Below are 27,958 nucleotides of genomic sequence, written 5' to 3' on the forward strand. Positions count from 1 at the left end.
TTGTTTCTTTTGGAAAACTGATGTATTTGATTATTAGAGTAAAGAATTACAGTATCTTAGTTGTTAGTAGGTATTAAAGTGTAGAGAAACTGGACCCATAAAGATCTTCCAACTTTCCAAGAAAGTGCATGTAACAGTCCGAAGGTTGTCAAACCCAATATATATTTATATTTATAAAAACACTATCATTTTGTCCCCTGGCCGTGATGGACTTCTCGTGTGTGAGCTCTATGTACATTTTCTTACGAGGGGGTTTTGTTTTTCCACGTCCGAACATATTTACAGAAGCTTCAACACAGAACTTGATGCACTTGATGTCAGTGAGGATGCTGGGACATAGCAGCAAGTGGAAATCCAGCTGAGAAACTGAAGGAGAATCCTGCTCATTTGATTGGCTGTCTCAGTTCCAAAAGCCAGGAAGTAGGCCAGACCGAATGTTCCCTTCTGTCTTTCTTTCAACAACACCGAAATACAAGCAACGAAAAAAAGAGATTGAGGGAAATAAAATATGGAAGTAAACAAAGAGTAGAAAGTACAATACACATAAACGATAACAACAAAACAAGTTAACACTAAAGAAACCCTTGAAAACGTAGCAAACTTCATTGTTTTGTTTTCTTAAATAAAATAAAGGTGAATATCAATTGGAAAGAAAGGAACAACCATGACATGAAGTCCCTTGCCTTTTCATTGTTTTGCTTTCATGAGGGGAGGGGGCATGAACACACAGATGTTAGACCATCTACAGAAGATCAGTGTACATTATTTACAGCAAGTCTGTTTGCTTATTACAGGGCTAATGCATCACATGAACATCGACAGCTCGGTTATAGCTACTACAGACAGAAAATAACTTAATGCCAAGGTAAGGTTATCTACCCAGATATTCTAAGTTTCAAAAGCACATTTTTTTAAGCACCCAAACATACCCATTCTGGCTTAAAAACAAACAAAAACCTAACTGTTAATGCTTCCACTTGGTTTCAAGCAAGGTTATAATCACTAATAAATAAGCTCCTTAAAACTATAACATGTACATTGTACAAAAAAAGCAACTTGTCTTCACACTCATGTTCGTAAAGATTCAATGGCGAGCAAAGCAGTTCAGTTGATTTTGTCCCTGTCTTGTTCTCTTTCTTTCTCGTCTTCTGTGTGTCTACATATGTATACAGTATGCCTTCGGGCATCTTCACGTGTCTGTGCGCAACTGAGAACACACACTCTAGCTGGTGACAATTTCTTTATTGTCCTCCATGAAGCGTGTGAACCGGAAGTGGGTCCCGTTTTCTGTGTTTGCCATTTTTTCCAAACCAGCCAGAGCGGCATTGGGCTCCATGCTGTGCAGCTTGTCTAGGCTGCCGGTCAGCCCTCCGATGGGAGAGTTACCCCCGTTCCCCATACTGCCTGACATGTGTGGGATGCCTCCGTTCTGGATGACAGAGATTTCATTCGTCTTCATTGCCAGGCCGTTTGAGAAGGCTGCAGCGTACTGGTTCCAGAAACTAGCCGGGTCCCCGTTGCTTGCCCTCGAGGACATGTCCTTCTGAAAGATCTCAGGAAACTTCATTGGGTTGGCCCCCAGGTTGGCCCCCAGGAAGGCCATTGGCCCGTCCACGGAGAGTCTGCGCCCACGCCTAGCAGGAGCGCTGTTCCACATGTGTGTGCCCATGTGGACCTACAGAGAGAGAGAGAGAGAGAGGGGGAGGAGAGAGACAGAGCAATGAGAAAGGATGAAAGTTAGTGATGTTTACAAACTTGGCTACAAGAGCAGCACATGAGATGATGCAATGGAAAAAATAATAATAATGCTCCACTCCAAATTAAAATAGCTTCACACCCTGTGTGCAGCAGACCAGTAAGTTGCTTATCCTGTGAGAAGTACCAGCATGGTGTAAACATCTTGTTTTGGCACGAATGATACGTGCTGTTTAATCTAAACCTTAATTTGCTCATCTCACAAGAGGGCTGCAGGGCTTGGGGTAAAATTGCACTGTCCAGTTTCATTGCTCTGGCCAGGATTGCATGTGACATTTCGCCTCTGCCAATACCCTTTTCATGACTAAGGCAATACATTTTGGTCATTTTTTCTTCCTGTTTTAAGATATTTCTCGTCCAAACTTCAACAAAAGTTACCTAGACTTAATTGTGTACTTGAGTGTAGCAATTTAAATGCACCGTAAATGACCAGTTTCAGCCAAAAGACAGAGCTTAAAAATTAACATGCATCCCAAATACCTATCTAGGACTAAGGATTAACGCACTAAAGAACAGTAGAATAAGTGAACATAATTGTCCCAAGTTTCTGTAGATCATTGAGCAGGATTCCTTTTTTTAATGTTTTATGCCTGTGACAGTTTTTACAGAGTCCGTTACGGAAAACTACAGACTGACGTAGCGGGTAATGAATGCCTCTGATAATGAACGATGTGCACTGAGTCATTCGTAGCTGATTACTTTTTTGGAATTCCAACCTAATAATCATATTAGTTGCATGATTCAACCTTTCCATAACTTTTTCTCAGAGAGCTGTTCCTTTCGTTAATTATACTCATTAATTACCACCTCTTTAAGCCCAGCGCACTGACACGCCATATAAAACTAAATAGGAGCTCTGAGACTCATTTTTCACACACATTCTCACGCAAACTTCTAGAAGACCAACTGTCTTTTCAGGATGTTTCAACATTTACCTTGAGGTTTCCTTTGGTGGTGAAAGCCCGACCACAGATACTGCAGGCAAACGGCTTCTCCCCTGTGTGGGTTCTCTCGTGGATCTGCAGAGCGCTGGACGAGGAGAAGCACTTCCCACAGGCGTTGCAGTAGTGTTGCTTGGGCGTCCTGCGTGGTGGAGCACCAGAAAGCACTGGGGAGGTGGAGGCAGATGATGTGACCAAGCCAGGGGGCATTTCCTTGGGTTCTGGGTGGAAGCCATGGAAAAAGCCATTCATCTCTGGTCTGTTTAGAGAGCCTAGAGAGAGCAGGGAAGGGGTTGGGCTGGAGGATAGGCTGGTGTTTGACGGCTCAAAGAGCTGCGAGGGCAGGTCTCTCATTTGATGGGTTAGCATGTGCTGCTTGAGATTGCCCCTGGTGGAGAAACCCCGGTTACAGGCCGTGCAAATAAATGGTCGTTCTTTGGTATGGCTTCGATAGTGAATGTCCAAGGCACTCTGACAAGCAAAGGTCTTCCCACATATGTCACAGGATGTGTTCCTGATGATGCTGCGCTCACGAAAGGGGAATAACATGCCCAGGGAATCTTTTGAGGGATTGACAGATGTCAGGTCCAGGGCTCCGATGTTGGAGGGGTGAGAGTACAAGAGGTTTGCAGTGGTTTCCTCCAAGGATAAGGCCCTCTGGTGCCTTTCTTCCAGGCTAGGGGATTTGCGTAGTTGTGGCTGCATGCTTGAGGGGGATGGCGCCTGCATGGAGGAGGTAGATTCTGACACAGCTGGACTCCCGACGCTTTGGCTTTCAACATCCCCTCCCAGAGACGAGGAGTCATTGGTAAAGCAATCTCCCTCAACTAAGCCATTTACCACTGACTGGCTGACTGGCAGCTCCTCTGTTTCATTATATCGGGCCATCTCTCTGCCATTTCTCTCTCGCTCCTCCTGGATAGCCATTTCATAGGGGCCTGGAGAGTTACATAGACTGTCATGAGAGGCATCAGCAGACCTGGGCGTGTCTGGCACGCTGCTATCTGGGCCCTCTTCCATTCCTTCCATATTGTCGTCAGAGAAGTTATCCAGGTCATCAAAGTTTTCCCCGTCAAATGAGCCGGTGTCAGAGACCATGGACTCTGGGTAACTCTCTGGCAGGGGGGTGTTGGGGATATGCCCACCCATGTGCATGCGGATATGTTGCTGCAGAACCACAGCATTTGTGAACTTCTTCTGACAAATGGGGCAGGAGTGTTGGACTCTAAGAGGAGGCATGGCCCGATGGACGCTGTAGTGGGTCTTAAGATTTCCCTTGGTAGTAAACGCCCTGCCACAGATTTTGCACTTGAAGGGCCTTTCCCCCGTGTGGGTGCGATAGTGCATTTTCAGAGCACTTGCGCAGCTCAGCACCCGGTGACAGATGACACATTCGTTTGGATCTGACAACTTTCTGTCAATGTTCTCCACTAGCTGCTGTAGCTTCGAGGTCTCTGACCCCTGGAGAGGATCCAGGATGCCTCCAAAAGGGAACTTAGCCTTGAACTGATCAGACATGAGAGGCATAAGTGGGTTGGTCATCATGGGTGGGCTGTTAGATGTTGTGTAGTCAGCGGTGCTCTCCGAGGCAGAGCTCACATTTGTCACAAAGCCCGAGGAGTGGCTGCCTTCTTCAGTTTTCCCATTTGAGGTAGGCAGAGTTGCACCTTCCCCCTCTTCAGACACTCCATCATAACTTTTAACTGAATGCTCTGCAGGGAATGTGACACTCTTTGCATTTGATGGGCTCGTTATGGCTATTGAGTGATCTTCCTTTTTGATGAAATGGGGCAGACTCGGCATGGTTGGTGGCAGCAGCATGCCAACTGAGGAAGTCATTGTGGGCATAACCGGTTTGCTGTCGAGCCAGCTGGTGACTGGTTTCTCGGGGGGCATAGACATGCCGTAGGGAATGCCGGTGCTTGTTGGTATGTTGTCTAAATGCTCAGGAACAGGGTAGGGGTTCATCTGGACGTGTGGGAATTTGTCTTTATGACGCTGGAAATGCACCTTCAGGTTACCGCGGGTGGAGAAGCGGTTGCCACAGATATTACACTTGTATGGTCTCTCTCCAGTGTGAGAGCGCAGGTGGATTTGCAAAGCACTGTCACTCCCAAACACCTTGCCACAAAACCTGCACTTATGCTTGAAGAAAGACTCATCAGAGCTACTCTTCTGTTCAAATGAGGTGACATTTGGAAGCTGGCCTTTCCTCTGCTCCGCCAAAGCTGCTAAAGAGTTGAGGTCCTCTACGGTGGTGCCAACACTGGGCAGAGAGATGGAGAACATGGAATTTCCAGGTGGGGGCTGAGGTAGATTTACTCCAGAGCTTAACAACCTACCGATTCCAAATGCTGGCGTGGATGATTTAGTTAGTGAGGAGTTGCTGAGCTGAGATTGGAGGCTGCTCATATGACTCGGCCTCCTGTCAGAGGACTGGGTATTGACTGTCGATGGCCCCAGTGTGCTAATGCTCTGAGATGTCTCACTGCTGCTTGGGTTGGACTGAGGTAGCTGTGCCGCTGCAGCCAGCTGCTTTAGGCTGCTAATACTGGCTGACTGACTAGCCAGGTTCTGCGCGAGGCCTGCGGCTACAGCCAGCTGTTGGGAGAGATGTGAGCTGAGTGTGGTCAGTGGACTGGCAGCAGGCCCCATTGTGCCTGAAGCAGAAGTTGGGGGCACCTGCAGTTCTGGGGACTGGGAGGCCAGTAGCAGTATCTGATGACGAATCTGCTCTATAAGCTGCAGCTGGTGGATCTGTTGCTGTTGTAGACCTAGGAGTTGCTCCATCAGGGCTGGCACTGCCACCCTGGGGCCTCCTGTGTTTCGACCCTCTTGGGAGAACTGGGCCACAGCCACTTTGGTGCTATGCAGATTTTCAATGATGACATTGCTGTTGATCATGGAGAAGTTTCCCAGGTCAGTCAGGTTTCTGAGCTGAGGTAGCGGGGCAGAGATGGCCGAAGTACCTACAGCAGGGCCAGAGGGGCCCCTGCCCCCATGGCTGCTGACTGTGTTGACGGGGCTCCCACTCTCTGTATGACTGCCTTCCTCTTCATGACCGCTGCTCATTCCAGAAACGTCAACGTCCATGGCTTCGTCTTTCTCAAGAGTGTTAGGCTCCAAAAGGTCACTGCACTCTGTTTGATCAGTGTTGTTAGCGGTGTCATTCATCTGGTCATCAGGATTTTGGGGAGAAGACCCAGGCGAGAAAGTTCCGGTGGGGGAGGTGGGATTTTCATTCACTATCAGAACTAACTGATTTTTAGTGCAATTCTTCTGGTGTTCTTCCAGATCTGATAGTTCAGAGAACTCAGCACAACATCTGCTGCAGACATGGGCGTCTGACTCCTTGCAGGGGGGGTCCTCGGTACAAAGTTCTGGGTCCCCTGAAAAAGAGGAAACAGAGGATTAGTGATTAGAAATGTTTTGCAGCTGAAGAAGCAGCTTTATCTCCTCAAATTCCATTGTTGTTAATCTTAAGTTAATCAGTTTTACACTTATCCCCTTGATATGTTCACAAAAACAACGATTGAAAGGCAACAATAAGCCAACAGAAATTAGAAAAAGCAAGCCTCATTCTATGCAGCCGCCTCTGAAACATGATAAGAGACGATACAAAATCAATGGGAACTACTCAAATATTGCTTAAAAGTGATCTTTGAAGATGTACATCTGGGTTTCATCAGCCCAACCAAAGGTAATCATTTTCTCCAGATAATCCATCAAAATATAGAATAGAGTGAAGTGAGGACATTTGGTCTTAATGAAATTTCATAGAAAGGCATTGATTTCCTATATTCCATGCCCTTCAAAGTCTGCTTGTCCACTCGGCGCAAATCAAGCATTTGAAGGACTTATTAGACTTTCAATTTGCTGTCAACTTTGCTCATTTTCAGCCAACTATGGGCATCTTGGACAGGTTATCTATGTCACTAAACTCATTTGTATCCACTCAGGCAGCAGTCACAGTCAGACGTGAACAACAGTGCCTGTGGCAACTAGGCTGATACGTGCACATATTAAATCCAACAAGTCAAACAAAAGAGGAATAATGAAAGGTTCATACGGTTCATTCGATAGATATTTTTAAAATTGCTAAAATATCTGCAATCTAATAAATAACACATATATGTAATTTTTAAATATCAACAGACTTTCAAACTTTCTCATCAGAAAGTGCTTCCAGGAAAAACCCACTGTGAATAAATATATATATTCATCCAAAAAAGTGTTGAGGAGGAATGCATTCACAAAAAAACTTCAAAACTAAGGAAACCTACGCCAGTTCACAGATGCTACAATATAAACGCTGTAACTTCTGTTGTCACTGGTTTCAAAAGTAATGACCGCCTTTCAAATGCGCACAGAAACGTGTTTTTCAATTTTCCATTTTGATAAACAGTGCAAGTCAGGGAGTAAAAAGCGAGACGACACCCTGCCCCCAGAGCCACTGCTGCAGACTTTCCTGACTCTTCTTTCCCCCTCTTTGTCACTCTAAGGTCTCGCTGTTTAACATACAAGTTGATTTACAAATTGCATTTCTCTATGAATCGCTTTCATTGTGGCTCTGGCCCCTCAACACTTTCATCAGGGCCAAGAATTCATTTGCAAATGAAACCCAGAGAAGTGCAGCCCTGCCCCACAGAGAGACAGGATGCCTTCCCATTGTTCACGCAGCATGGGAGCGGCGGGGATCGTCGGCACAGCCTGGCCCTGCTCATCTCAGTCGACTCAAAGCAGATCCTGTTTAATTCAGGGATTATCTCCCTCAATGTTTCTCTGCTCAGAGACATCAGATAACGCAAAGTTGCCATGACAGTAAACCCTGGCCCTCACACCAGCAAACCATGCAAACAAGGGCAGACTCAACTTTAATGATAACTTCTCATGTTAAATCCCCCCCTTACACCCACCCGTCTACCTACACCCCAAGCGCTAATTTTGAACAAGAAAACAGTTTGATTGATAGTGTGAGAAATGTGAGGATTAAATAAACACCCTTTATCTTTTCTTGAGGCTTACTGTACAAAATCCAATCCTATGACACACAATGAAAAAAGGAGCGATAAAAAAACTTTTGTCTAACAAACTTCTGCAAGATTAAATATTAATTCATAAATCAAATATGGGTATTAATGCTATGTCGACTCGCTGCGTAAGAAAAAATAGATGATGCCTATACTATTTAAGAAACTATGGTGAAAACTGTAAATTAACCCATTTACTTTTTCACACACGCCTTAGAAAGATCCAAATTATGTTTCCGGATTAAAATAATATCCATCAAAGATGCAAATATCAACCTATATTGTACGCAGTGTGTATTTTCTAGTCCTAGAAATATTCTCAATTGCAAAAAATACAATAATCAAATAATCCTCAGAATAAATAATTAAATAAAAATGAAAGATATACAAGATAATATTTATGGGCAAACCAATTAATGCATTTCTTATTTAGCAATTTAGAAACTGGAGCAAGAATATCATTCGTCAAAATTGTACACTGCATTAATTTACAGTTGTTTCCTTACAAAATGTATCCTACATTTGGAATTTAAAAGTATTAAAAAATGCCCTTACAGCTGCAAAACATAATAATCATATTTAATGCTAACACGCCTGTAGATGGGCTCTTTTAACCGTGCACTATGTTTTACTGTACTCAACGACGAAAAAAATAATCAAAACTAAATCAATGCATGATTACAAATCCACTGTCCACATTAGACTAGAATAGCAAACAACGCAGATGCGAGCATTAGGCTTAATTCCAGGAATAGCAAGGATTAACTTCCAATTAAAATTAAGTTAAAGTCAAGCTGGCATAAAGATGGAGTCTGTAAAACTTCCATAGAATCTCTATCAAAAGCACAAAGCAAGCGGTGTGCAGGGCTAAAGGGCGTCAGGAGAGACAAAGAGCAGAGGACAGAGCTTTAAAGAGACTGACCAAAGTCTGAATATGAGAGGCAAGAAAGCGAGGATTAGAGGAAAAAAAGTTAACGGCGAGCTTTGAGAGATCCTACATTATTTTTTCGCAGGGGGCCTCTGTGAGCCTCTTGACACTTGTAACTTCAGGAGGGTTTCTGCTCTCCTCGTCTCCAGCCCTCAGGACTCATCCCACTGAACACTAGATGGGGTTCCACTAACACTGCCGTGGTCCAGGACCAAATCTAAGAAGCTCTGCCCCGGTGACATGCTTAAAGCTCGAGGGGAGGGAGGAAAAGGCAAAGCGAGTCCATCAGGCTACACCTAGACTCGCAGCACGTAAACACTGGCAAAATGACAAGCAACTGTTTGCAGGCAACGACAGTGCAGGGCTGCCCTGCCAATCTCCCCTCTAGGGGGGCCGCTCTGATAGGGCAAAAGGGGATGGCCACAACATTGATAAGGCCTCACACACACTTAAATGAAAAGCCGAGGCCTCGCTGGGCCGCCTGCAGCTCCGAGCAGCGGGGTCAATGGCGAGGTAGAGAGGGACACACTGGGCCCTGAACTCACATCACCTCCGCACAGAGGGACACTGGCAAAGGTTAAAACAGCTCAACATCCCACCCTCTGTGGCTCTCGCTCCGACCTCCCAGTCACCACGGCCCTCAGCATCACCGATATTCAGCCACACATACAAAGACTCAGTGTTTTCACTTCCGACTGCCACAACTCTCCAGGAGACACACTGCACATTTTCTACAAAATCTCCAAATTCCCCCCAAACCTAAAGACAACACGTCCATGCCTTAACAATTAGACACACAAGAGCAACAATTTAGACATGTGGCAAAGAATGGGTCATAATTAAGAAATGCTGCAGTCTGCCAGAGTTGGTGACTGTCCACTAAGTTTATTAGATTTTAAGGAAAATGCAGGAAAAAACAGCCATCAGGAATTAACTTTGTTTTGCATTTATCATCAAGTTCCTACAAATCACGTGATAGGGGCTGCAATAGGTTTTCTGACTGTCTGCTGAAAGTGTTTATTTAAAATGACCTCCTCATGCTTTTCAGGCACTGCTAAACACAATGTGGCTTTGAGAGTATTTACATTGCACATACGTATAGGCCTTGTCTAACAGGGCCAGACAATAGTACAAATAATATGTATTTTTATATTTATGTATTATTTATGGCATGTCATATTTTTCTGCACACATTGAAATTACGAAAATATTAATGTTGGGGAGTAAAGTTCGATCATGCTGCATGACACCAAAGATAGGCATCATTTTTCTAAATTAAATACATTTCGTAAAGATACAGAAAAATTTATTATTATTTCCTTGTTAATAAGTCATTTGATAGAAAAGTAAAAAAGTCGGTAAACCAAAAATGCACGTTACAACGCAACGTCCTGTTACGAAATGCAGCAGTTATGAACCTTTATCCCACAATGTCTTAATGCCGTAGTTCTGTGGAAGTTTTTCATTTGGTTTTATATTTTATTTTAAACTGACATTTGTCCATTTACGTTATTAAAACTGAACTGGATACGACTGGCCTTTGAAACTGTGAGCTCCAGAATATAGACGTGGTTTTACACAGATTTCACACATTAGGCAAACAGCACCGTAAAAAGACAGGATCTCACTCTGCGAGCAAATAATTATCTTTCATTTAATCTTTAGGAGTCTGAGTCTTTAAATACTTACAAGTACAACATAAAAAGCATTTGTAATTTTTCTGTTTTAGTTTATAAGACAATACATTATTTTGTATTCAAGCAGAAAGTGTGTGTACAACTTCTATTTGAATAACAAGTGTAAACGATGAGTAGGAAAGCGGAATATTTTCAGGATGAGGGAGGATGTGTTTGTTCTCTTTCATGTAACTTTTCAGCAATAAAGCAGCGAGTTTGTAAACAGGAAGTGTCTTTATGAGACTCATTTTTTTAATAAAAGGTCGGAAGACATTTTACGACTTTAATTATCGGGACTAAAACAAGCGGATGGGGGAGTTTCTGTGTCCGGGATCCAGAGAGAAGTTCCCGGCAGCAGCGACAGGGTGGTCCGCTGAGGGACCGACACTAAACCGGCTTAGAGTTTGAGTTTAATTTAAAAACACGATTTAAACCTCACATGGGAAAATCTAAAGTTGTAAAACACACACAAGCAGCGTAAACCTGCAGAGAAGTGTGGGCTACTGTCCTTATTATTTTAAACTTTTTTTTTTTTGTTCAATTTGTTTAATACCAACAATAATAATTTTAAGCGTGGAACAAATAATAAAGCCATTCTTAATTCCTATTCGCACTATGAACAAGTGGATTTAAATACATCCTAAACATTCAACATTGTGGAAAAAGTGTTTAAAAGTAACCATTGCATTTTAAAAAGAAACAAGCTCCAAGTAATATATTAAAGTCCAATTCAAAGTATTAACTGTAATGTTCAGATGTGGCCAAAGACACCATAAAACAGCCCAAAAAGCGAGATATTCATGGTGCCTGGATGAATGCATCGAGAGGTTACGTGAACTCACCATTGTGCTCCAATAAAGGCAGATGAGGGTCGGATTGGAAGTGTTGCGGCTTCGCTTGTTTCCTCCGCGACATGCTGGCTGGCACATCAGCAGGCAAAGAATAAAAAAATGACTACAAAACCTTCTCAAAAATTACGTAAATCGAGCCCATCCACCGCGCATGTGCCCCGTTATGATTATCAATAATGCTCTGCGATTAATCATACGGGGGGCTTCTTTGAAAGGCGATTGGCACCTCGCCAGCCCCCCTCCTATTCAAATGAAGTCTCTTTAATCAATTAGCTCCTGATTTGCTGGGGACTCTTGTCTCTCTCTCAGCTCCCACCCAATGAGTTGATCCGTTTGGGGAAGAAAGGCTGGGTTTTCCAAACTCCCTTTAGATACGGTTTAACCCCTTCTGTTAGCCAAGTCAAAGCTTATCTTGGCTACTACATGGGAATGTCAGCGTCTCGAGTCAATGCCTGCGACAGTATCTTTCAATCTTCCACATTGATCAAGCACCGATCACAGTTGTCTTGTCCTTTTTTCCTGTATATGTGGAGGAGTGAGTAGACGCTCCAAAACCACCGCGATCACCAACTTTCTCCTCTCTGCAGCTCCGTACTCCGCTCTTGCATTAAGATCGTTGTGATTCAGGTCTTGTTGTGTTGTACACCGACACCTACTCTCTGAAGAGTTTCAATCCCGGTGCGCTAAAACGCAGCGTCGCGCCAGTATGTTCCGTGCGTAAATGGCACCGGTACGCGTTCCCAAAAGTCCACGGTGTTGTGTTCCGACGTCCCAATCAGTCTCATTTGATTATTATTAGTCGAAAGGGGGGTTTACTTACTAACACGTTTTCATCAGACACTGCATTCCGCGAATAAACAAACTTTGAGGGCCCGTGCAGCGCTGGGACAAATATGGAGCCCCGCCCATCGAGGATCTGATTGGTCGCAGAGCTTCTCAGTCACACTGCCATTCACCTCCACCTCCTCCCTCCCTCCCTCCCTCCACCCTTCTCTCTCTCTCTCTCTCTCTCTCTCTCTCTCTCTCTCTCTCTCTCTCTCTCTCTCTCTCTCTCTCTCTCTCTCTCTCCCCCTCTCTCTCTCTCTCCCCCTCTCTCTCTCTCTCCCTCTCTCTCTCTCCCTCTCTCTCCCTCTCTCTCTCTCTCCCTCTCTCTCCCTCTCCCTCGCTATGATTGCGCACAGCAGATCCAAACGCTTTGTGCGCACCGGGATGATCAGTGGTAAAGAGAGCGGAGACAAGAATCTAAACAGGGAGAAATAAAGCTTTTTATTAATTTCTCAAACATTATTTCCAAGCGAATGCCTCTCTCACAATCATCTGCTTTGCACACCATTTATTTAAGTCATAAAAAACGTTTTATATTGTCGCTATCCATTAACAGTAAGAGTGACAGTATGATGTCCTTATCAAAAGTTGATTTTTTTTGTTGCATTAATTTCTAAAGATGCGAGTTTTTTGTAATAATGAACAATATAATAATGCATCTAACAATATAACCAAAGAAACAACGCCTGAATAAAACCTTTAAATAAGTTATGGACCACTCATACACTAAATATTATTATACTTATTATTATGATCGCCCTAAATAATGCACTAACAGGAGTGCGCCTCAGTGGGGATGTTTTAAGAGGGCAAGAGGTCCCACAGGAGCTTCATGTGAGCCTCGGTGGAGGAGATTTATTGCGTGAAAAAGATAAACGAAGCTCTCAGTCTGAGCTGATTTTGAGAAATGAAGATAATAATGTTACTATAGGTGATGTCTCGGATGCCATTATTTTTCACTGAATATTTAAAGAGCGGCTGCAGGCTAGATGGATCTGGTCCTCTCTTGTGTCAGCTATCTTTTAGTTTCGACTAGCCTTACTATTTACTTATTCATGAAAAAAAGGAAAGAGCAAAGGGGAAAATCAACTATGGCTGATCTGCTTTACCAATGTCAAATATTCAACCGAATATATTAAAATGTCAAACATATTTTTGTAGTATTGATAGATGTATTAAGCACATCGAAATTTAAGCAAAGAAAATCACACACCAAATGATCATTAATAGGGGAAATGTGTGTGTGCGTGTCGTTAAAAAGCCCATGCAATTATGTGCAGCAAACTTGAAATAGCTGGGAGAGGAAAAAGGGGTCTGCAATATTGTAATGTCCCGGGCGGGAAAATCAATGTCCAGTTAATTGATGTGAGTGTTAGTGTGAGATTGTAAACAGGGTGATTTGCAGCCCAGCCGAGCGCGAGACGTTTTAAATGGGATTCACTCAGGACGGTGAGGATACAGTGTTAACAATCATGGGCGGAATGACACACGCAGACACCGTTTGGGGACCCAACACACATAACTCAAAGACAAAGCCTGACAAAGTTTTACATTTAAACTTAAAATATATATATGTTTGCCATTCACATGCTCTTTGGTTACTTGTTGATTCATAATTGTATATATTATATCTAGCATACAAATAATTGTACATTTGGACAGCTTTGTGCTTTTACAGAGGAAAGTGGAATTGTCTTACCTATGAGTTTCATCACTGAAATAAAACCATAATATAATAATATAAAAATATAAAAATGATATATCATATTTTGTATTATCATATAAATATAATAATTAATATATATGAAAACAAATTTAATAATTACATTAATTACACAAGCACTTGCTATTTGTCAACATATAAAAGTGTGTTTTCGTCTAGTGAAATAACAGGAGCCTTTTGCGCATAACAACTGCGCATTTGTCCGTTGTGCACAATCAATGATGTGCGCAACACATGACAGAAGGTGCGGCCCGGGTGCCATCCCTCACTATTATCACCGACATGCCATGATGGATCATACAGCGCACAAACACTGCGCGTTTGACCGCATAATGTGATAGTTGCGAGGAGAATCTCCCAAACCGGAGCCCTTAGTATTTCTGAGCGCGAGACCCTCTGTGTGACACGCGCATTCAACACGTGGTGGCTTTCTATTCACGGTCCTGCACGACGCGATGCCTAAAGAATTACAACTAGCTGCATCAGGCCTTCATCTAGGTCAGCTGTGTGTGTGGGTGTCTGTGTGTGTGTGTGTGTGTGTGTGTGTATGTCTCTCTCTCTGTGTGTGTGTGTGTGTGTGTGTGTGTGTGTGTGTGTGTGTGTGTGTGTGTGTGAAAAGATGTGAAAACAGGCAAAACATAACGAGGTTTTGTAAAGATTAGTCTACAACATAATATATTTAATTGAAAGGGCAGTTTTGATATTAATACACACCATCATTATGTGTTTTATATGGTAATTTATGGATAATTATTAATATATAATATCATTTAAGGCCCTTTAATAAAAAGTATACAAATCACAAGTTATGAATATAGAAATAAGGGAAAACCCTGCATTTTAATAAGAAAAAACAGTACAATTATGTCAGCTATCACATATTTAAATGCATGTAATTAACTAAATACACATACATGTATATTAATGCCAGACTATAATTATTTTTTCAATATGCTAAGCCTTATTTTTGTTTTTCAGTAAATGCACAAGCGTTTGATCCCCATCGTTTCCAACACAAATATCAAGAAGTGCTTGGCCTTATTCATGGCATGCTGACGTCTTGCAGAGGGATTAGGAGCTTGATTAAAGGGATTGTTGTAAGCTGGCCTCATGCTCAAAGAAATAAAGAAATAGGCCTACATTGTCCTTGTATCAAGTCACGCATGCTGTTGCTGTACGCATCTTAATGACACAGCTTTGTAGGAAGTGTCCATTTGAAATAGAAATTAATCTTAGTGCATTTACATTTCAGAATTATTTTTATAGTAACTCTAATTTATTCAACTTTTGGAATGTTTTTATTTATGTAGGATCAAATTAACTCAAGTTTCTAAAGATATGTAACAGAAACTATCAATATTTCTGATTACACTGAAATTGCTTTGTCTTCCAGATGACCAGAAGCAGCATTCAGAGCTCAGTGTTGCCACTAAAGATACCCGTTTGAAAAATGGCCTGCATTAGAATTCAGTACCTGCAGCAGCGGGGAATAGCCTCCATTAATTAAGAGATCAAACCCTCTCTATTGTCCCCCCTGCAGCCCTGCCACCACTTGTCCCGCAGATTGTCTCCCCCCATTGTGCCCCCTGACATCTTCCTGCAGCATCACCCGATATCAATGGGCCGTGTTTGTTTTTACATTATCTCAGCTGCAGTTACAGACACCGCCTTTCAATCCCGACTTGTTGGAGGGAAAACAAGCAAACATTCGAGGGTGTCACTGAGGTGCTGGAGGTCACACTCACCGTGTCTGTGCAGTGTGTGTGTGTGTGAGTTAGGGTCAGCTGTGAAACACACACTCTGCCTACTCTGAGTGACTGTGTGTGTGTGTGTGTGTGTGTGTGTGTGTGTGTGTGTGTGTGTGTGTGTGTGTGTGTGTGTGTGTGTGTGTGTCAGCTCAGGTACAAGTGTACAAGTGTAAGGAGATGTCTGCCAAAGGATCCCTGACTAAGAGTCTCGTCCTCACAGTTATTAGTGAGAGAGGCAGCAGTGTCCTGAGTGTGTAACTGGAAACCAGACAGCTCAGGCGGTGTGCACTCACTCAGAAATACACAACCACTTTTGGAAAAGAAAGCGTTTGTTTGGTGAATTATAATAAGCGTAACATAAGATAATAGAAGTAACTGTTCATTTGATTAATCAGCTTTGTGTAAAACACCCTTTTCTTGATGGTTTTATGTCAGAATAGGAGGTTATTCTATCTTATTCCCACACAAATAACATGCATGGTTTCATACATTGTTCACAAGAAACAGTAATGATCACTACATTCATTGAATTACGTGTGTTTCATTTGAATGTATAGCATCTAGTGCCATTATATGCTGCCACTAAAAATGGTTTCAAAACAGAATCCTGACTAAAGTTTGACGAATACCAGTCTGTGATATTCCATCAAAATATTTTTTTCTGATCTGAACTATAATCCTTTTTTGTGTGCCATTTTGAGCAAATGAAGTCTATTAATCATAAATGTCACACAAACATTGGCTTTAGTGGTGTAACCCACATTTGGGTGATGATTTGTGTGCTTTATAACAGTCAAACCAGGACAAACAATGCACAGTTAGGAACACATGGCACGTCAGTAATTTGAAATGGTGAAGTATGCAATTAAAGAAACTCAATATATAAACAAAGTTCTAGAATAAATATATCTAGATTTTTTATTCTTCAGACTTCATGTCTGTTTCTCGTTACTCTGCACCGACTACTTCTTTCTAAATAGATACTTGCAATCATGAAATTCTCCAATTGTTATGATACAAATTCTCTTGATTGTATCTGATTAAACGTGCTCGCTTGAGTTGGATTCACGGGAAACGCCACGGCACTGGAAAACCACCAAGACTCCTATTTTAGCTTTTTTCCGATTCTTGAAAAACACATTCTGCTTTCATATGACATTGACAAATGATATTTGGACGAAGAGAGATGCTTAGGCCGTTAGATGTTTCACAGAATGGAGCCGGATTACAGTGACACACATCACTAAGACTGGAGGTTACAGAGGAACCAAAAACTGCAAACATCTTGAAGAGATTACAGACATCACCCCGAAAGCTGAGTGTTTATGTGTTTTTATGCAAAAACTAAAAGTTACACATTGAATTATCCCTACGTTACTTCACGGGCTCGTAAACACAGAATGTAAAGAATACACACGTGATGTCTGTTGTTGTGTAACCACACAACAAAGCAGCAGGCAGGTAACCACAGAGCGAAGAGACAGCCACGTAAAACATAAAAAAAACACACGTCCTTACAGTAAATACAACCACGAAGTTGAAACCTATCAAGTGGTTTATTCGCAGCGACTCTGGTCACAAGATGTTTATCAACTGCCGCCAGACAGCTGTGTTGGTTGGCCAGCAGTTAACTGTGTCTCAGACAGCCCCTTATTACTATTGATAGTTAGCATCAGTGTCCCGCCTGAGAAATGGGACTGCTATGGGCAAACGCAAGCTATTGATCTCCAGTTTGTCCCTGACCTGCCTGCAGCTACAGGGAGGGGAGGGGGCCGGGCGGAGCCGCCATGACACCCCCAGACTCGCTGTCTACCACCTGAAATTCAGTCTCTCATCACTTCTTCAGGTGATTTCTTTGTATTCAAGTTGATATTCTACGTTCCTTACGATGGAAATGGCATCACATCTGTTACATTTCTGTTTTCTGTCTTGCTTTAAAAAAAAAAAATGCATTTCGTGTAATTGTTTACATCCAAAACAGCAGCTTTTTTACATTTTTTAAACAAAACAAAGGCACAAAAAGTTTTAAATACCTACGTAATACAAAGTCCCTTTAACTCTTTCCTCAAAAAATGTCAACTTATTAGTGGATTTTTTGAGTATTATGCATGAAAAGGGCCAAGGGACAGTTTCGTCCCACTGGCAATACAACTGTTAGAACAACATCCACAATATTCATCTGGCTGCTTCTTAAAAATTATTTATCTATTTACCTAATATATCATATTTCAATGACTTGCATAAATACTCTTATTTCACTATTTCTCTTTTTTAAACTCTTTTCTTCTTGTATTTACTATTGACTATTTACTTGCACTATATTTTTCAGTTTTCTGTGTTTTGTGTTGCTCTGTTGGAGAAGCCTGTGATACAAGATTTTCATTGACAATTAAAGAACCTTGAACCCTTGAACCCTTCACTTGGGCACGACGTGTTTTTAACGTGCTATTTCAGTATCTCATCACTTCTTCAGGAGATTTCTTTGTATTCAAACAATTGATATTCTTCATTCCTTATGATTGAAATGGAATCAAACGTATTACATGTTTGTCTGTTTTCTGTCATGCTTTAGAAATAAGAAGCAATTCATTTCTACATCATACATCTCTATTTCTAACAAAACAAAGTCAAAATAGTTTCAAATACCTACATAACACACAGTTCCTTGAACTCTTTCCTCAAAACATGTCAACATATTTGTGGATTTTTTGATTATCTCGCCTGGGCCCACCATGTTTTCAAAAATGCTATTTCAGTGCCCGGACGATAGCGTGCAAATCATTCACTTTCCCCTGTGCTTCCTTCACACTCCTCTATCTTCCATATAAAGAAAACAGAACTGAATTTGACACCTTTATATCCTTAACTGCTCTTTAAAACAAGCACAAACACACATTAGACTGCAATGAGGTTACGGTGGTTAAAAATCTGCATTCTGTTGGAAAGAACAGTGTTGCAGGCTCAATGTGAGGTCCTCTCGTGAGTTTGCATGCGCGTACTTCAGCTCCCTGTGACCACACAAGAGAGCTCTAAGTGTGTGTGTGTGTGTATGTTTTTGTGTGTGCGTGTCAGACAGAGTCTCTATGTGCGTGTCTGTTTTTGTTAAGTGTGTTATTTAGCTGACCACATGGTAAAACAGGGAGGATAACAATTTCTGCGCAGCAAAGATTTGGCAGATCTGTCAACAAAGCGAATGGAGAGGAAATGAGACGTTATTTAGTTAAAGCTGAATTGTTGCACACCATGTCTGCACTGGAGAGGAGAGGGGTGAAACCAGCCTGGGGGTTGAGGGGGTGAAGGGAAGGGGGGGGGGGCTTGTCATTCTTTATTTACCCCACTTGTAGGAGTCTAGTCGGATACGGGACGTCAGGGAAGTCAGGTCCCTGATGACTAGCGAAAAGACCCTTCAGGGGGTAAACTCACTGAAGTTGAAGCGCTGCCACCAAGACTGGTTTCTTTACTTCCATGTGTCTCTCATGCCTCCTTTCTCCTCACAACCCCCCCCCCCTTATCTAATTCTCCTTTTTCTCTTCCTCCGTCTCAACCTTTCACTTTTATTTTTTATCAAAAGACCCTTTTCCCCCCGTCATATGCTCAATAGCTACAGCGTTTTAGCTATGGAAATCTTAAGTCCTGAGCCGCTCTAACAATGCAACACCCAATATAAGACATTCAAGAAATAGAAATCAATAGTGCGAGATAATGGTGTAAGCGGGACACAATTGTAATAAGTAATAAGTAAACTATATGCTTCTGCTTCAAATAGAGTGAGAGTGACAAAGTGCTATCCATATGTGCTACAGAAATATATCAAAGTAAACATTTGTGCAGCAATTGTCTTGATATCAGAGCAGTTATGTACTTTTTCAGAAGCTCATATATTAGTGTTTCGAGTATACAGATAATTGGAAAGTCTAATTTAATACCAAATAAATTAGACAAGGTGATGCACGGACACTTCTGTGCCTACTTGGGTGTGTGTGTGTGTGTGTGTGTGTGTGTGTGTGTGTGTGTGTGTGTGTGTGTGTGTGTGTGTGTGTGTGTGTGTGTGTGTGTGTGTGTGTGTGTGTGTGTGTGTGTGTGTGTGTGTGCATAATCAAACGAAAAAGTCCCTCTCTCTCTCTTAGCTCATTTGGGCCGCAGGTCGGACAGAAAGACGAGCAGACTGTCATCAAACTCCGCTGCCCTTTACTCTGCCTCCTACCTACTCTCTTCGTCTGGCCAGTCGCTGCTTTTTAAACTCCCATCAAAATGTCTGGCGGGGGGACACGGCACGGATCTCCTTTCCTTTTCACAAGGCCCCTAAGATCCATGCACCGTCTTTGATGATGTTACACTATTGGATAATTCTGTCTCTTAGTTGAGTCAAAAAGCTAGGTTGTATTTCAAAACCACTTTTACTACAGGTACACTACTCATCATTCAGGCAGACAGCTGCACACCAACACTCACATGCATGCATATGGACTCACATACACAAACACAGGACTCTTTTCAAAGAAGTTTGCTTTTTTTATTACTTCCTTTCCCATTCAGCGGCCTCCCCACTTTTCCAGAGTGCCCTGGGTGTGCAGTGAAAGAGCGGTGCTTATTATGTGCTCCGGGCTCTCCAAACGCAGCTTTGTTTTGTCCAGATAGCTGGTTTTCTCCCTCTCTCCCCCTCTCTGTCTCTCTTTAATATTCACAGTAAGAGTCTTGGCTCTCACAAGACGGCTGTTTTCCCAGTTTTCTCCCCCGCTAACAGCCAAGTGTGGCCCCTGTGAGTGTAAACACGCAGAAGGGAGGGACATCTCCTGACAAACATCTCCAAGGATGTGCCACCCTGCCCCGTGTCATTCATTCTCTACCTGGCACTGAAGCTTAACTGTTAACACCGACGTGTGAGCGCCAAAACCCTAAAGGACTGCCAGCGGCTGCACATGCCTGGTCTACCTAAATCCACAACACACTTACATCTGCTCTCCACACCAGAAGGGATGCAGAATGCGAGCGTGTCATTGAATGTTTGCTTTTCCCGCTGTAAATGCAGAGTTGTCTGTGGAACTTCCCTTGATGGCTTGTGGTATTATTAAATCCCTTTCCATGAGAGTGTTTTAAAAAATGTGGCATGCGTGAATCTACTTCTTCACATGGGCTTCCTATATGCTCAATCCCCTCTGAACTAGGTCTCTCATTGTCCTCTCAAACAGAGCTGAAGGTCCTGGTGGCCTTGTGTGTCAGCGTCAATGTGAGTTGTGAATTTGTCACCGTGACAAATTCCTCCACATTCATTGCACTTGGCAGTCAAGGTAATTCTCATTTGGACTGTAACGTCTTCCAGGGGTCCTTTGTTTAACCAGGTGGCTAACACAAGAGCCCCCTCTCCCTGAGTGACAAACACCCAATGGAGGAAATTGTCGTTGCCTTGTAGCCCACTATCAGCCAGTGGCAGCACAGCACTAGCAAACAGCATGCATTAGGAGTGGAGCCTACACTTAAAGAGAAGATCACTCCAAACATTGATAAGGGCCCGCGCTGCATGGCAGTCAGACCCCTGGTGATGCTAACAGCACTCTGCTATTATCGCAGGTGCGATCGCTCACCATCCCACAACCACATTTACATCTTAATTACCAGCCTAATCAATGGGGTTGCACTTTGACTTCATTTGTGACATTCATGAAACCTCATTTAAGATGTAAGAATAGGCCATCGTAAGTATTGGGGGTAAGAGAAAAGCACCTTCTTTCAATACAAGGATAAAGGTAACAAAGGAGATGCAAAAAGGGGCAGCCTTTTCAACGCTCGAAGGCATGATCGCATCGCACTGCGGGGTTGACAAAGTGCGCCCTGGGAGATATTTATGATAATTGCATACTACTCCCAAAATGACAAAGCAAATTGGTGAGACGTGCACTGGTGACAGAAAACGGATGGCTTGCAGGACTTGAGCCGGGTGATTTAAATGGCAAGTGATTGAACAACAAACTCGCATTAAGACCGTATTGATGAGTTCAGTGTTTCATTTGGGATCAATAAGACGATTGGTAGAGGCCGAAGCCAATACATGCAGCAGGGAGAGGCTGCAGAGAAGAGAGAGAGATGAGAGGGTATTGAACGCCTCGCCGTAGAATAGAGAAGGTGCTGGGATTTGTTTATCCAACAGGAGGCCTTTGTGAAAACTCCTGGAAACATACAGGACTATCTTCAGCTGCTGGGTGTTATCCATTGTTGAAGCAGGATATCATCACACTGGGTAGAAGAAGATTACGACACACAGTATTGTTAGATTATACTATTACATTAGCAACCTGTAATCAGGGTGACTTCAGACAACATGAGCTAATCCAGACTGAACCGGGGGTAGGCTTCTCAATGACCTTTTTTAGGCTAGGGCTAATCTTCATATCAATTTTAATTAATCGTAAACTTCCCAGCTGTTATAACCAGTCAGATGAAACATACCAACACCATGCATTGCAATTCAATGTGTAAAAACTAGCAAATGAGCAGAGAAGTTGAGCTGAAAAAAAAAGCTGAAGAATCAAATATATTGAATAAGTAGTTGATAGCTTAGTTGATAGATTCAATTGTTAAAATGATTGGCTAAACGAAACTCAAGTGGACAAACCGTTGTTATAGTTATGTTAATGCTATGGAAAGTCCTGATACAATCAAACATCAGAAAGAGAGTCTGTATACTTAACTGTAGGTGAATTTGTCAGGCGCTCTTGGATAACGGGCAAAAACTGGATAAATAAGAAGAAGCCCAACATATTGGAAAAACTGTTGAAACTGCTAGCGAAATGTATTTGATGAACAGGTAACATTTGCTTAGGTTATAAATAAACAGCTGAAATAGTTAGCTAAACATACAACACACGCTGTTAAAATAACTAGCTAAACGTAGCGGGTACACTTTTTAGATAAGTAGCTAAACGTAGCGGATACAGTGTATAAATAACTTGCTAAACGTAATAAACAAACCATACTTTTATTATTATTATTATTAGTCCATTTATTGAACATATCAGAAACAAAAACATACAACAATAATATATATATATATATATTCTCTTTTTTTCCTTTTTTTTTCTCACTCAAATTAATAATTATAACAAAGTACAAAAAAAATAAAATTAAAAATAAATTTAAAAAGAACAATAATAATTCTCAAATAGTCTCTGTCATGTAGAATACATATAGCTAGATAAGATTTTAGCCTCACGCCTTGGATCAAGCGCTGAAATAGTTAGCTAAATGTAATGGACAAACAGTGGAAACAGTTGTCTAATAATATATATATTTATAATACATTCATCAACAATTTAAAGGGAAGGGAAATAAGCTCAACAAAAACTGCAGGGCTAAATCAGACAAAACATGTTGGGAACCATTGACCTCATTAGTGCTTTAGACACAGTTGTTGAAGGCCAGTTATAATCCTTCTTACTGTATGAAAAGGAGAAATAATTATTGTGATTATGAATACAATCCCAGTTCAGTTGAAACGGGCGTTAGGGGTGAGAGGCCTCGTGCTGTAACGCTGAAGCAAATCTCAGCTGTGTCATCACTCCGCTCCCACAGTGTGACGGATGATGCTAACAATGAACATTTCATCTTCAGCCGCACCACAAGCCCCTATACGACAGAGACGAAGTACATCGGGCAAGATGAATTACGGCACAGTGATTCATCATGACAGGCCAATAGGAAAAATACAAATGAACAATTAGCAAATTTAGCCTTAATTAACCGCTCCCAGACAATAGATGAGCTTGTAGAGTGTGTGAACACGCTTCGAAACAGTCTAATCTTCATGTAGTTTGTAGAATATTACAGTGTTAATGAGGGTTAATTGAATAATTTCCCTCACTGCGTACTGATTATGGATGTCAAACACAGAAGGGGCTATCTTGATTAAGCAGAGTGGAGGGCTGATGAGCCAATGTGCAGCCAAGCTCAAATTCCTTTACAGATTAAATACAAAAAATAAATGTATATTTAAAAACGTCAAGGCAAAATAAATGTAATGAAAACACGAGGTACATTTACTCCATTGAATGATATTTATGTTAACATGATACACATTCTGCATCAAATAAACATTTCTGGAATGACATTTTTAAGACTACAAATCAAAACATTTACAGACTGTTTTGTTTTTGTTAAGTTTACTCAGCACCTGATTTGGGAACACGTTGTTTCCCACACCATCTCCTCATGAGAGATAATGCAATTGAGCAGGCAATACAATACCGTGTGAGACCTGGGAAGACATGCATACCTCGACCCAACACTGGCTTAAGAATTAAGACCCACAAGATCCGCTTTGTTACGACGCACATACAGTCTCACTCACACACAAATTAGGACATATCTCATAATTCAATGTCACCAAATCCAATTGCAATCAGGGAAATTCAATTTGTCACGAGCCCCGGAAATAACGAGTTGATTTGAGTAGAAAAAAAATTCTGTTTTGAAATTGTGTTAACAAGAGGGACTGCAAGGGACTCTCAAACTGGAAGCGAGGTGTACGGTTTGACCCTGAAGCTGGTCTAAGAAAAGCATCTATACCAGAGAAAGTTTGATAGTAACAGTAACATTATTTAAAAAAAAATGACCTGATAATGCTCATAAATCAAAAAGAAAGCCAATTAATGAGAGCCTGAGCAGAAAAAAGAGATATTTGGCTTTTTATATCTTCAATATATATAACTCCATCTATCATGGATGGCTGTATTCTTCTCTCTGTGTGTTTTTGTGCATGTGTCAACGTGTGCGCTCCGGAGAAATAGGACGATGCCATCATCCAGGGAGTTGGCAGCAAATATCTGGCTAACAAATGATGATGTGGATACATGGGCTCATAAGCCTATAAATCAGACTTCCCCCTACAAATTAATAGAGTTCACAGTTGACGGCTGAGGAGTCAAATCGTAAATTATGTTTGGCACATGGAAACGGCATGACAACTGGAGGGCAGACCTGTAACAAACAAATCCCCCTGTCTGTTTTGGATTCCCTTTTTAAATAGAAACCTACCTTCTGTTTCAAAGAGATGTATTGGTTCCAAACATATTTGGGTGTTTATCCTTGATTGGCACTTTGATATATGCGATGAATATTAACATTAATGGGGAAAAAAACGATCTTATTTCTTCAGAAATCTTTGAATGCAAGGCTCTACTTTATCTTAAGAAGTGGTTTAATATTTTTGAGATGTATATTATTATCCACGTGTTCTTCTATAACACATCCGTGCAGCCGCATCACGTTACAAACAAATAGGAAATGGCAGCGCAGACTTATTGTTTCACGGCATGAGGATGGCAGTGAAGATGAAAGTGGAAAAGTCAGTGAAAAAGAGACAGAGGCAAACAAAAGACAAAAGGGAGGGCGGATGGGATGGAAGAAGGGCTAAGTACCAGGGAGCGTGTCAATGTGGGGGGCTAATGGTGGGGGTACCAAGGTTGCAAGCAATTTCTCTTTGTTATCAAGTGAAATGACTCTGCAAATATGACAATAAATCACAGCGGAAATCAATCTGAGAGGAGGCGACTGTGAGCCACTGATAATGCATCAATCAATATTTAATGTTTAGACTTTAATTAATCCACAGGCGCCAAGCATTCTTTAAGTGACAAAGGGGGAGGAGGGGGGAGAAACGAGCGGGGAGTGCTTTTGCATAGAATAGCTCTTATATCAAACAGAGACACCGAGCTGAGCGGCCCATCAGTCGATTTCACACAGCTTCCCTCTCCCCTTATTTACGGGAGCTTGAAACAGAGAAGAATGAAAGCAAATGTAAGGGTTTGGTCAAAATATAGAGATACATAAATACCTGTAATGGGTACATGAATTGTTGTACCCACACATTAACACTCTAAAAAAGATGAATCAGAAGTCCTCTAGTGATGAATCAACATCTCAGAAACAGTGATGTTTGTTTCTCTTGTGTCTCCAATGACTGATATGTAAACTTCTCTAATGCCCTTTTTAATTTCAGGAATGATAAGAGGGAGTTAAGCTTGTTTATAAAAGTGTAGGTTTACTTTAAAATGGACTGTACTTATATAGCGCTTTATCCAGTCTTTACATGTCATTCACCCATTCATACAGAGCAGTGTGCCTTACTCTAGAACCTAACATTCACACACCGTTGGCCATCGGGAGCAACTCAGGGTTCAGTATCTTGCTCAAGGATACATCGACATGTTGGCTGCACGGGCTGGGGTCGAACCCGCAACCTTCTGGTTGAAAGACGACCGCACCCCCTCGCAGCCACAGTCGCCCCTAAAAGAGGCTCAACTCACGCTCAAAAGGCTGAATACTCTGGTTAACCTGAACAACTTAAGGCCATATTATACTTGGAAAATAAGTAGTTCATTCTTCCTGAATGGCCACATCAGAAGGCATGTTGTTTAAAACCTGGGGGGAACGTTGAATACTTTCAGACAGTCTCTCTTGTAAGGCATTCATAGTGCTGCACGTGTTGGGAGCAACACAAATGGACAAAATGTGAAGAATGAAAACAAAGTGCTTGAGACAAGTCCCGCCCATCTACTTCCGACCCATGGGACCTTATTTCGGAAAAAATTATGTGTTGAAGTCAATGGAGAGAGAATGACTATCTTTCGATCCCGTTTGAATTGTGCCACGAATTACACATATGATGTTTGTCAATCTTAAAAAATAATTTCCATGTCAAAAAAGTCACAATTTGTCGTAAAACTGTTGAAATATAAGACTATGAAAAATACGCAACTAGAAAGACTACAAATCCCAGAATCCCGGTCCCGCATGCTGGCTCTTACGGAACCGACTAACTCCCCTTGTGTGTATGTACAGCTCTCAACATGCCCAGACTTTGAGTGATTTTCACCTCTTTTAATACTTTCCGCCTCATTCTGAAAGAAAGAAGTGAAATGTGCCAACGTGGCGGCCGTCTCGGTGTGTGGTGCGAGATGGGAGATGTAGTTCATTGAGCGGTTTCACACAAAAAAAAGTGTTACTTCACAGTTTTAGGACATATTTTTATTTTTTTGACTTGCAAAATTATCTTTTAAATTGACAAACATCACATGTGTAATTCGTGGCACAATTCAAACGGAATCTAAAGATAATCTTTCTCTCTCCATTGACTTCAATACATACTTTTTCCTAAATAAGGTCCCATGGAGGTCCCCCGGAAAGGGAGGGACTTCGCCTCTCTATAGCAGCATGAAGTGATGTCAGGACAGAAAAAAAATAAAATGCAGGTAACCCTTTGATCTTCAACAAAGCTAACGTGGGGACAAAAGGTTTATGGTTGTGCTTGACCATATGACGTTCACTTCATTCATATCTAGTTACAATTCTTTCACACAAACTTAAATTGTGGTTGCACTAGGTACTGCAACGTTCAGCATTATCACGTACACACACTTAATCTCAAAACATTGTTCCTATTGTACCATTACCTAAACATGTGGCTGTAAGGATTCAACTGTGTTGCTGCAATAAGTCCATTTATTGACCTTTTTTAAAAACTTGGTACATAATAACATTCCTACAGCAGGTATATCTACACAATACAAAATGACTAACTTGACTGTAGAAAAGCAACACCCTGTAGCAACCAAAAGGCCACAGAATTGATTTCTGGAACGCATCAAGAGACCTTCAACAGTATTGGTCCTTCTCTTGTTTACTCTCCATTTAGCTTGTTAACAAAGAGTGTCAGCTATATACACCGTGTCTGATCCATTGCACTTGCATTCTCATCACAGAGTGCTTCCAAACTTGTGAAAACTCACTTTTTGTTGGACCAATTGTGGGAATGTAACTCTCAGGGCTGTGAGAACACTAAGACCCCCCTCAATACCCCACCTGCCCCGGCCTCCACACCGGCACACCGCTGACACCGCTGTAACGTCTGATTCAGGGGCTCTGTGGAACAAAAACCCCCGTCTGAACAACGCGAACACACAGCCGTTATGAAGGAGGGAGCCATGCTTATCCTCTGATCACACTGACACATCCCACAGGTACTAATTACCCAATCTACGCTTGACATTTGGATACCTGCTGTACGATTCACTGAGATAATTGGGACACAACTGAGAGGGGGGTCCAGAGAGTCTGTTTTAGTTGATAAAATGGCTTTTCTCAAAGTAATGCACATCACCAGAAACATGACCTCAGGATGGCCCTCAGTGGGTCCGCACAGGGGGGGGAAAAGGCATCTCAGGCAAAACTAGAAGACAATTATTTGAGGGGTTCCTTGAGAAGTGGATAAAAGGCTTACCCATAACCGCTGCTGATATTCTTGACCGCACATATTGCGTTTGATCCATTGTGCCATTGTCCGCAGATTTACAGGTCTTTCATCTTCAAAGAGGACCCGTCTGGAGCTGAGGGGAATTTGCCTCAAAATGAACCGTGGAGAAGCCATTCTTGAAATTCAGTCACTTGAATATCAGTCGACCTGTGAAGGAGAAGAAGGTTTTATTGAATA

The 27,958-nt window shown here is 41.9% G+C and overlaps 1 protein-coding gene across 3 annotated transcripts; it reads right to left on the bottom strand.

Moving 5' to 3' along the window:
• On the bottom strand, positions 1-27,899 carry sall1a (spalt-like transcription factor 1a). Of its 3 annotated transcripts, none has more exons than XM_079664890.1 (3): positions 27,749-27,899; positions 2,691-6,085; positions 1-1,675 (listed from the first exon to the last, which is right to left on the bottom strand). In XM_079664890.1, exons 1-3 carry the CDS (start codon positions 27,795-27,797, stop codon positions 1,223-1,225), a joined length of 3,897 nt encoding a protein of 1,298 aa, XP_079521016.1. In that variant the 5' UTR covers positions 27,798-27,899; the 3' UTR covers positions 1-1,222. The 3 variants fall into 3 exon arrangements, with proteins under 3 accessions (XP_079521016.1, XP_079521015.1, XP_079521017.1); XM_079664889.1 differs by lacking the exon at positions 27,749-27,899 and adding an exon at positions 11,173-12,014; XM_079664891.1 differs by lacking the exon at positions 27,749-27,899 and adding an exon at positions 8,725-8,843.
• Between the last annotated feature and the right edge of the window lie 59 nt (positions 27,900-27,958).

This window comes from Notothenia rossii (genome assembly GCF_949606895.1).
Source record: "Notothenia rossii genome assembly, chromosome: 2".
Classification (NCBI taxonomy): domain Eukaryota; kingdom Metazoa; phylum Chordata; class Actinopteri; order Perciformes; family Nototheniidae; genus Notothenia; species Notothenia rossii.

Excerpts from the sequence above, each read along its gene's own strand:
- sall1a (XM_079664889.1), bottom strand. The coding sequence starts at position 11,245 with ATGTCGCGGAGGAAACAAGCGAAGCCGCAACACTTCCAATCCGACCCT. Across the intron at positions 6,086-11,172 it reads GCCTTTATTGGAGCACAATG|GGGACCCAGAACTTTGTACC; the intron begins GTGAGTTCACGT and ends CCTCTTTTTCAG. Across the intron at positions 1,676-2,690 it reads CCACCAAAGGAAACCTCAAG|GTCCACATGGGCACACACAT; the intron begins GTAAATGTTGAA and ends CTCTCTCTGTAG.